The 10925-nt window shown below is 32.8% G+C and overlaps 2 protein-coding genes across 2 annotated transcripts; both read left to right on the top strand.

Annotated features, from left to right (window-relative positions):
* Positions 1-819: 819 nt before the first annotated feature.
* Positions 820-4752, top strand: LOC104236401 (WEB family protein At1g12150-like). Its single transcript, XM_009790316.2, has 3 exons — positions 820-1077; positions 1995-2281; positions 3076-4752. Exons 2-3 carry the CDS (start codon positions 2036-2038, stop codon positions 4651-4653), a joined length of 1824 nt encoding a protein of 607 aa, XP_009788618.1. The 5' UTR covers positions 820-1077; positions 1995-2035; the 3' UTR covers positions 4654-4752.
* A 2584-nt stretch (positions 4753-7336) lies between these two features.
* Positions 7337-9797, top strand: LOC104236400 (U-box domain-containing protein 36-like). Its single transcript, XM_009790315.2, has 4 exons — positions 7337-7840; positions 8580-8698; positions 9168-9283; positions 9392-9797. Exons 1-4 carry the CDS (start codon positions 7426-7428, stop codon positions 9642-9644), a joined length of 903 nt encoding a protein of 300 aa, XP_009788617.1. The 5' UTR covers positions 7337-7425; the 3' UTR covers positions 9645-9797.
* Positions 9798-10925: the final 1128 nt, after the last annotated feature.

Genomic DNA, 10925 nt, shown 5'->3' with positions numbered 1-10925 from the left:
TAAAACGTCATTAAATCTCGTCGAAAAATAAAAATCCGGTGAAAATGATTAAAATTAGTTAGGTAACGTAAAGTGATTTTGAAGATTATATATACATGTATAACTTTGATGACAAATTACTGAAAGTTGAGTAATTATTTGAGCAATCAACTAGATAAAATTTGGATCTTTTTCTTAAAAAGTTTGGACACGTAGAGTCTACCTATTTCAAGTTGGAACTCCGCCAATGGCAAAGAAAATATTAGACCGCTTTGTTTATGATAAGAGTATGAATTGGCCAAAAACGTGATGGAGTTCTAAAATAGAGCAATTATGCGTCATATATAGTCAAACCTCTCTATAACAACATTATTTATATAACAATACTTCGCTATAAAAGCTAAGTTTTTTTTGGAATCAATTTCATATTCTGATATAATATATGTTTTCTATAGCAGTAATTCGCTATAACATTCAAAAATATTTGGAACTAAACGAGGTTTGACTATATATACTTGGCCGAATTGGATCTTTTGCTTTTAAATTATATATTTTCAATGCAAACATTTGCGTTTAAATTATACACTTTCAGTCTCCTCTTTAATTTCCTAATTAATTAGGTTTGTCCTTTAACAAACATTTGGATGATGGAGAATAATAATCACCTTATAATCACCATATATCTTTGCGTTTATTCCGCAGAAACCTCTAAAAACTCTTGGAAATGAATGTCTGTTAATCACCGAAAGAACAGCAAATAAAAACAGAAAAATGAAATCAAAAACATTTTGGACCTCATATGTTGCAAAATGTTAGAAAAAATTGGTTTTATGTCATTTCATGACAAAACAGAGAGAAGCAAATTAGTAAAACATTCATACCTACCTCATCCTTAGTAATTTCTTCTTCTCTTTATTCATATCCTATGATCATTTTCTTGAAAATATAAAAGGGAAATAGACCCGAAAAAGTTCCAACATTTCTCCTGTTTATAGCACAATGTGGATACAATCTTGAGAATTGTTATATACACAAACAAAAAGTTGATAGCCATAAATCACATTTCTGGAATTCTGAGTTATCTTGTATGAATAAGAAGTGAGCTATATATCTCTTTATATTTTCGTGCATGTTATTTACTATATGTTAATTAAGCGTTATTCAATAGTCTTGACTTATTTGAGATTGAGACGTAGTTAACATTAATTATTGTTTGCATAAAAGTTTAATGATCATCAAGCTTTTCTTCGCAAACCAAGATCATAGATTTTCATGCATGCAGTGGCGAAGACGCCCTTTAGAAAAAGGTGTCATTCGGCATCACTTTACGATAAAAAAGAATCTTATATATGTGTATGTGTATATACAACAGCCCGGCATTGCTTTAAAGTAATAAATGCCAATTTGAGACATAAAGTAAAGCCTTAAAATCAATATATTCCTAGAGCCAAACTCATTTACAAGTCGAATTGTGACGGGTAATGCCAACATTACGTACGCAAAATTTCGTGTACGCTACTAGCCTACTCCATGCATGCATGCATGTAAGGCCGAAGCTACACCATTCTAAGGGTGGTTAACTAACCACCTTATGAGAAAATTATATTATGTGTATAGGTTAAATATTAAATTTTAATATATTGAACACCCTTTGTCGGGGATTTTTCTCCTTCTTCCTCCCCTTCTTCAAACTCCGATTCATATTTTTCATAGAGAAATCTCTAATCAAGGATAGAACAAGAGCCGTTTTGCATCATATCTAAGGGATTCCTCGGTTCAGGCCGAAGAAGCAATATCACTCGATCATTATCAAACTGACTGCAATCTTTTTCTGTCCGTGAAGATCCCACTAGAGCGCCTTTCAAGTTTGAACACCCCTGAAAAAGTTGCTGGCTTCATTACTGCATGCATGTTACGATCATGAAATCATTCTTTATGTGGCATTTAGAAAAAATAGTGAATATTTCTTTTTCTTCAAAACTCATAATCTTGAATATGCATCCTTTTATTTGCAGGATTTAGCAGGAGAAGGTGTAGAAATAGAACCACAAAAATCATGTTTGGATTCAGTATAAGAACTGGGAGGCAAAATGCCTCAGGTTCACCAAAATCCACAGGTTCTCCATCTTCTGTTGGTTCTCCAAAAACAGCAGGAAGCACAGGTTCCCCAAGAGCAGAAGTTGGAGAAATTGATACAAGAGCACCTTTTCAATCTGTAAGAGCAGCTGTTAGTTTGTTTGGTGAAGCTGGTTCTTCCCCTAAGGCTAAGCCCACAATTAAAAGATCAAAAACCATTGAAGAGGTATGTAGTACTATATATGTTTGGCTAATAAAACGTTCTCAGCTATGCTTAGAACGAGTGACCTTATTATATGTATGGATGCGGATGGAGTATATAATGAATGAGTTCAACTAAACTCGATAATTTTGAATCCTGAACCTATAATTTTGAAATTGTAATGGATCGAGTTGTAAGAACCTAAATATTGAACCTATCAAATTTTAATTCTGAACACATAATTTTAGCATGTGTACACATCTATGTTGCTCGGATTCTCCAAAAATATCCGTCCCACCCAGGGGCAAAGCTACATTGTCCTAAGAGTGGTCAATTGGCTATCCTTTGTCGAAAAATTATACTGTATATGTAGGTAAAATATTAGGTTTTAAATGTATATAATATATATGGAACATCCTTTCTCGAGGAATTGTTTTTATTTCTTTCAAGTTTGAATACACTTGGAGAAATTCCTGATTTCGCTACTGATCCCACCCATGTCGAATCCTCCAAAATTGCATAATAATTTTTAAAGGATCTGACACAAAGCCACCGGTATTTTTGAAGGATCTGACCAACATAGATATACTCAATTGGAGCCGAAAGCAATAGGTTCAATTGAGCTCACAGCGCTCGCCCTAAATTTGTCCCCTGTGGATTGACCTTGCTCTAGCCACAAGTTAGGACATATATTTATCATCCATCTCTTTCCAATATATGCTATTCTTCAAATCCTATTTTTTTCTACAAAATGAAATTTTGAGAATCATGCATTTATTTTTGAATTGTCATATAACAATTTTTCGTCTAATTCACAGAGGGTGCTAGAGAAGGAAAGCAGGCTTCACTTAGCCCTGAGAGAACTAGACAGTTTCAAAGAACAAATAAGAAGTACAGAGACAACAAAAGCTCATGCTCTTCGCGAACTCGAAAAGGCCAAAAGAACTCTCCATGAACTCACTGGAAAGCTCGAAACTTTATGCGAATCGAAACAAGCAGCCATTGAGACAACAGAAGCTGCAAAAGCCCGAGCCATCGAACTCGAAGAACAGAAATCCAACAAGCCACCAGTTGGCACTGATGCATGGAAACAGAATGTTGAAGCTGAAAGAGAACAATATCGAACATCTTCAGGCGAGTTAAATGCAGCGAAACAAGAGCTAACAAATCTTCGTCAGGACTTTGACGCGGCCCTGGAAGCAAAATTAGCTGCATTTCAAGAAGCTGCAGACGCGCAACATAACGCGGCCATCAACAAAGAGAGGCTAGGTAAACTCTCGAAAGAAGTTGATACATTACGCGAAACGTTAGGCCAAGTAAAAGTTGCATCTCTCCAAGCACAAGATGAGCATGAAAAACTTATTGCAGAGAAAGAAACTCACTTACATTCCCTTAGAACAGCTAAAGAAGAAGCTGAGGACAAAATCAGGGCTCTCAAACAGGACCCTGATTCTCAATTAGTAACCGAAAACATCCTGGAAAAACTCGAGGTAACCAACGAGGCGATTCACGTCTTACAAGACCAACTAAATCAAGTTCGAGCCCTGGATTTGGACGCTTATAATAAAGCAAATGCAGAGCTCGATGCTACAAAGAAGGCGTTGAGCGAGATAACAGCAGAGGAAAGTTCACTCCGAACCCTAGTTGATTCGCTTCAACTAGAAGTAGAACGCGTAAAAGGCGACCTCTCTACGCTTAAAAAGAAAGCAGAGGAAGCAGAGTCCTTAGTTGAAAACTTAAAAATGGATCTTGAAAATAGCAAGAAGGAACTTGAAACAAGTATTTCAGCTAAAACACAAGCAGAAGGAGATTCTAATGATTTACCTTCAAGAATTCAACAGTTGAATTCCGAGGCGATTCAATTTAAAAATGAAGCAGAAGAGATGAAGAGGAAAGCAGAATTACTCAAACAAGAAACAAAAACAGCTCAAGAAACAACCAAAGAAACAGAAGAAAAACTAAAAGTTGCATTAAAAGAAGCTGAAGAGGCAGAAACAGCAATGAAACTTGCAGATGATAAGATACACAATCCTACTGATGATAATGAAGAACATAATTTAGCGTCAAATGGGAAGATAAGATTGTCAATTGAGGAATTCGACGCGATGAAACGACAAGTGGAAATAAAAAAGAATGATGCTGAAATAAAAGTTAAAACTGCATTGGCTCAAGTGGAGTCCATTAATGCCAATGAAAATGAAGCAAACAAGAAACTCGAGGCGATTTTGAAGGAGAAAGAAGATATTGAAGCTGCAACACAAGAAGCAATTAAGACAGCAGAAATGGCTGAAGCAGCCAAATTGGTAGTTGAAGGAGAACTGCAGAAATGGCGGCAAAAGGAACAAGAAGAGGAAGAAATTGGAGAATCATCTAATGGAAATATTGAAGGGACATGAGAAAATTTATAAAAATAAGAAGTATAGTAGAAATTTAAGCCAAGGGATGGGAGATTTTATTTAATTTGTTATATGTTGTATCTTATGATTTTCATATAATTCTTGAGGCATTCAAATGTGCAGAAAGTGTATGAATGTCTTACTTAGAAAGCGCTTAAAGTTGTCTTTGTGTGACCTGTTGATCACGTGTTCAAGCCGTGGAATCAGCCATCGATGCTTGCATCGCGGTAGGTTGCCTACATAACACCCCATGGGATGCGGCTCTTCCCTGTGAACGTCGAATGCTTTATGCACCAGGCTGCCCTTTAGCCAATTTACGCTTAAATATTCTCCATTAGATACCAAAAGTATACGAGTCTATGTAACTTCTTGCATATCTACATGTATAATCGAAGACATAAGTGCTTAAATTGATGCAAGAAGAGCTTCAATTAGATCAGAGATATCAATTAATCGGCATCCGAGACTTCGGCAAAAATTCTATATATACTTGCAAATGTTCTCCAAAAAATAGTCAAATATTAACAAAGACCCCGTACCAATCTTTATGAGCAACAATAAATTTATATTGACGGTAAAGGTGCCCCTATGATTGTCGAATCCTCAATCCTGGATCCGCCTATATATTTATATCCACTTTCCTCGAACCCATTTCATTCAAATATTGGTTATAAGTAACCAGTCTTCTAAAGCAAATTAGAGGTTCTTTCAAAACTATGTGTCAAAATCTGGTCGTTATATTTTTAATTGGACCTAATATAAGTGTAACAATAATAATATACTTTAGGCCAACTAGTTTGTAACACCTATAGGATCCTTTGCACAGGAAATTTCAAGCATAGTGACAAATATCTTTGGCAAAATTTGATACTACTAAGTAACAGTAGCCAGAGACGTAAATAATATTTAAAGTTTATGGATTCTGAATGTGTTAAGTCTTAGCTCATTCTAATTATTGGGGTCGTAATTAAATATTTATACATATTTAATAAAAAAATAAATACAAACACAAGATCTAAGAAAAAGCTATTGGGTTCGTCCAAACTCGTAACTAATATTATAGCTACACCCTGACAGTTGCACAGAAAGCTTCAGTATCATAACTCTATACAGTCAAACCTCTCTATATATATCAGTCTTGTTTGTTCCGAATATTGGATGTTATACCGAAGTATTGTTATAGAAAACATATACTATAACATTACATAATTGGTTCGGAAAAACTTTGATTTTTATAGTGAAGTGTTGTTATATATGGATGCTGTTATAAAGAGGGACTATATATGCATACTGTAATTATATTATCCCTATAGTTTAGTATAGTAGTTTAATAGAGAATACACCTAGCAAGATTTTATGAAGCATCACGTCGAGGATACACTAATTATTCTTTGATTAATATAAAAAACTAATGTGCAAGTATTTAGGACTCCAGTACAAGAATTCATTAGATTTATTGTCAAAAAGCATCTTTGGTTCTCACACACTGTTCAACCAATCTCACTTATGTTTAATAATCAAGAGGAATTTTTTATTATATATATATATATATATATATATATATATATATATATATATATATATATATATATATATATATATATATATATATATATATATATATATATACTGTATACAAAGAGCATTTGACCTTAGACAATTTCCTATTGCTTGATTCTGGTAGCTATTTCGCATATTCTTTTGGAAGTCATTATCAGAATAACTTCACGACATTTAAAAACCTTTTACTCATGACATCATTCCTATCACTTATTTCTTAAGTTTGGTTTATTAAAATGAATGAATAAATGTTGTCTTCTCAGTTGACTAATTATTCATATTTTTTAGGCATACCAACTAGGAGCTAGATGTGCAAAATTCAATTAAAGTACTTATGTATTTACCTTTTTTCCCCCTATAAAGGGGTTACATTAAATTACATGTAAATTTCTAGTGCGATCATTTATACGAGTTTAACTTATACACCAAAGATATTTATAGGTAATCTTCATAAAAAAAAAATGTAATCTAAAATAAGGCTGAGTTACCTAGTTACAACAAGTAACAACTTGTTTGGATGGTTGTTAATTAGTATCGTTTCATAACGTATTGTGTAGTATTGTATTGTATTGTACTGTATCGTTTTGATGTATACAATACTTGGATAGATTGTATTATTTGTTATTATTTTATGATGTCATGCACCAATAGTATGAAGGATAAATTTGCAAGAAAAAATAAGGTACAAGGTAGAATTATATATAAAAAGATAGAGTAAAGGATAAAATAGGATTATTAATTAATAATAAGAAAGGGCAAGATGAGAGAAAAAAATAAGGTAACGACGCGACTACACTAAATCTGTTGTTCCATAAAGTGGCATTTTTCCTGGTTACGTAACGACGAATTTAACGATACGATACAATAAAATTTATATAAAAATCAAAATAAATATTATATTTAAAATAACAATACGATACAACACAATAGTGTAAAAATAGCACATTTACATGATATGTAATGACATAACATCAACAACCAGCTGATATATGAAGCATATTCAGTGGAATATCTTGCTTATAATACCAAAATCACAAATAAATAAGGGGTTCTTTTTAATTAAGTTGGTTGCTTACAATAGGGACATTAGTACATAAGAACAAAATGTCTCAATTTATAGCAACCTTTAATTTGTCCTAAACTTTTCTGTCTGAGTTTTTTCAAACAACTGAATCTTTTTGAAGCAAATAAGATAGCACAAAGACAAAAACAATGAAGAGTGAATATGAGTTCAATTACAAAGATGAGTGTCAAAGTCAAAGTCAACAAACTAACACAAACACTTTGATCAATGAGATTGAAGAAGAAGAAGATGAGAAATTTTATTATTCTACTACAAGTTATTTATTTGAAATGGATCATAATAATGGGGGTTTGGTCCGTTTGAACAGTACAAGAAGTGAAGGTGAAATGGATCAAGGCAGTTTGTTTTCCTTTGATTTTAATAATAAAGGAGGAGATATTCATGATATTGTTTATGTTGCTGTTTGGAATAAGAATATTAGCCAAGAGGAATCAAGTATGGATGCATTGTTTTGGACTCTCAAAAATGGTGTAATCAATCCAAACTCTGCCATTGTTTTTCTCATTCTTATCTTTCCTCAAACCAAGTATATCCCTACTCTTTGTAAGTTTTCTCTCTCACACACACACACACAAAAAAAAAAAATCAAACATACATAAAATCCTTTATTATGTAGTTATTCTCTTCGTTGCATTTTATTTGACGGTGTTTACTTAACATGGAGTTTAAGAAAGATAGAAATCCTTCGTTATATCTTTCTAAAGAGTATTGATTCCATTCCTTTAGCCCCTTATTTCATTCTTGAAAGTGAAATTGTCCAAATTTATCTATCTATTTTACAAAATATTTAAATTTTATCCTTTATTGATTATACGTTGGAGTCATGGATACCTTTGTCGTTTAGCAAATAGTCTCGTATTTGCTATTAGCTTTGATTATACGTTGGAGTCATGGATACCCTTGTCGTTTAGCAAATAGCCTCGTATTTGCTATTAGCTTTAAAAGAGCTCTAATTCCGGCTTGAACTGAGTGGATTTCACGTGTCAATATACTTCGGTGAAAAGGTTCAAACTTACCCCTCGACTCTTGTCTACAGTTTGAAATTATCCTCAGCGATTCTTTAGATTAGATTTCTGTTAGGGTAAAGGGTAAATACGAGACAATTTACTAACGACAAGGGTATGAAGGGCCCTAAGACATAACACAGGGTAAAATTAAGGTATTTTGTACAATAGAGGAGTATTTTGATCCTTTTACCTTTATGAAGAGAAAAATTATTTGAATTTAGATCTAATTTAATTTATTGTACACTATAAATTTTCCAAATTTTATTATACAACAGTGGGAATGATTCCAATAAGCCAAGTGAATGAAGAGCAGAAGGAGAAGTTCATGGCTCAAGAAAGAAGCAAGAGGAGGCAGTTCCTTAAAAAGTTTGTTGACATCTGCACTGCTTTCAAGGTACACAAATAAACTACACATAATCTCTTATATTTGCCTATAACAGATTAGTAACTTGCAGAAACAACACTGTGACGGTTGAACACCTTTTGTCGGAAAATTTATCTTGCATATATAGTGAAATACTACTTTTTATACACATATTAAATCTTGAGCATTTTTAGCGAAAATTCTGATTTCGCCACCAGAAACAGATCTAAGGCTATATCAGTGGCGGAGCCACATGCACCCAAGGGGTGTCAACCGACACCCTTTCGTTGGAAAATTATAGTGTGTAGTTGGGTAATTTTTTTAAAAATAATATATATATATATATATATATATATATATATATATATATATATACGCACACTATATATATTAACACCCCTTGACTTCTTGGTGAGTTTGTTTCTTTATATTTCGATCCTCTTAATGAAAATTCTAGCTCCGCCGCTGGGTTACATGATATATGTACCGCTTTGAACAGGTTAAAGTGGATACAATTCTTATAGAGAGTGACATGGAAGGCAAAGCTATACTGGATCTTATTCCTATCTGCAACATAAGAAAGCTGATTCTTGGTACTTCTAAAGCCAATATCAAGTATGAGAAAAATAAAATTACTACCACTTAAACTACTACTCAACTTCTCCATTAGTTTTAAGCTGCTCTTGTTAATCTTATTGATTAATTAAATTCCTTTGATCATAGGAAAATGATGTCAAGAAGAGGTAACGGTACGGCTTATCAGATATTGCAAAATGCACCAGAGTTCTGTGAGGTTAAGATCATATGTGAAGGCAAGGAAATTGTAGAGCTGCAGATGTTTGAGTCTTTATCTCTTAGATCAGATTCCTGTGGCAGCCCAAAGTCAAGTGATGGCCAGAGCCAAAATCTGGCTCAAGAATCCCAGAATGAATCCAATAGATGTAAAGGATGTTTCAGAGCCAAGGTCATGCCTTAGATCTATAGCTCATAGTGTCCTACCAATGACTTGAAGGATACAAAATTTCTATCTCCAAATAACTGGTTTACACACAAGGACCACCTTCGCCCCACCTTCCCCAGACCCCACTTGTGGGATTATACTGGATCGTTGTTGTTGTTGACCCCCTTCGCCCCACCCCCACCGCACCCACCCCCCAAACCCCCTCCTCCCTCTTTATCATACCATAACTATTAACGTATTGTACATCAATAAAAAGTCGCATGGTATATGTTGCCACCTCCAATCATAGTCTGTTTCAGATTAATCGTCTAAATCAGTGTGAATCAAGTATAATATTTCTGTTTCTCTATTTACATATAAGAACAAGTTTCTTTTAGTAATTTTAGCTTCAAAACAAATTTTACATTCGTTAATATTCTTTGAGAACAATTGTATTTTCTTTTTTATGAGACATTAACATATCTTAATTTAGCATCATACAAAGATAGACTCAGCCATAAACAGCTAAATCTCTCTATAACAATATATGTTGTTCTGATAATTTCTTAGCTTTTATAGTGAATGTTGTTATACACCTATATATAACAATATTTGACATTTAGATATTATTTGGTTGTTACATGCAAAAATTATCCAAAATTTAATTTTTTTCCTTTATTAATATTATATATAAAGCATAAGAAAATTACTCAAATTTAAAATTTCAAAAGATATGCATATTTTACTAATTAAATATTAAAAGAAGGTGGTACATTACTAATAATCTATAACTAAATCTGCAAAGATTTAAACTTTTGTGCAATGAAAGGAAAATGTACAAGGATATCTTTTAATGAAATTGCATGAAATCTTTAATTATGGAAGTAAAATGAAGCATGAGAGTTTAAAAACATTTGGTCAACATCTTTAGACTTATTATTGGTAATTTTAGAGATTTTACATGGCTTTTATAGAAGGATAATTTTACAAAGAGTGTACTATATTATAAAGATGGATATTGTTGTTATAGGTAAAAAATATTATAAAGAGGTAAAATATAGCATAAAATATCATTTCCAAAAAATATTTTGTTTTTATAGTAAATAATTATTATATAAGGATGTTAATATAAAGATGTTTGACTATATGATGAAAGAAATAGACATTAACATGTTTCAGGGCCATCACCAAATAACTGGTTTTCACAAGGATCTCTCCCTCTTTATCATACCATATTTACATGTTAATAGTACTATTGTACATCAAGATGTAATACATCAACGTAAGGTATTAAGCACAACAGACGTTTTATTCTTG

Source organism: Nicotiana sylvestris, chromosome 4 (genome assembly GCF_000393655.2).
Source record: "Nicotiana sylvestris chromosome 4, ASM39365v2, whole genome shotgun sequence".
NCBI classification, from domain to species: domain Eukaryota; kingdom Viridiplantae; phylum Streptophyta; class Magnoliopsida; order Solanales; family Solanaceae; genus Nicotiana; species Nicotiana sylvestris.
Note: the sequence above shows the minus strand (reverse complement) of the source record. Positions and strands in the feature narration are given on the sequence as shown.

Coding starts and splice junctions, on each gene's coding strand:
- LOC104236401 (XM_009790316.2), top strand. CDS start 2,036: ATGTTTGGATTCAGTATAAGAACTGGGAGGCAAAATGCCTCAGGTTCA. Junction 2,282..3,075: donor GATCAAAAACCATTGAAGAG/GTATGTAGTACT, acceptor TCTAATTCACAG/AGGGTGCTAGAGAAGGAAAG.
- LOC104236400 (XM_009790315.2), top strand. CDS start 7,426: ATGAAGAGTGAATATGAGTTCAATTACAAAGATGAGTGTCAAAGTCAA. Junction 8,699..9,167: donor ACATCTGCACTGCTTTCAAG/GTACACAAATAA, acceptor CGCTTTGAACAG/GTTAAAGTGGATACAATTCT. Junction 9,284..9,391: donor ACTTCTAAAGCCAATATCAA/GTATGAGAAAAA, acceptor CTTTGATCATAG/GAAAATGATGTCAAGAAGAG.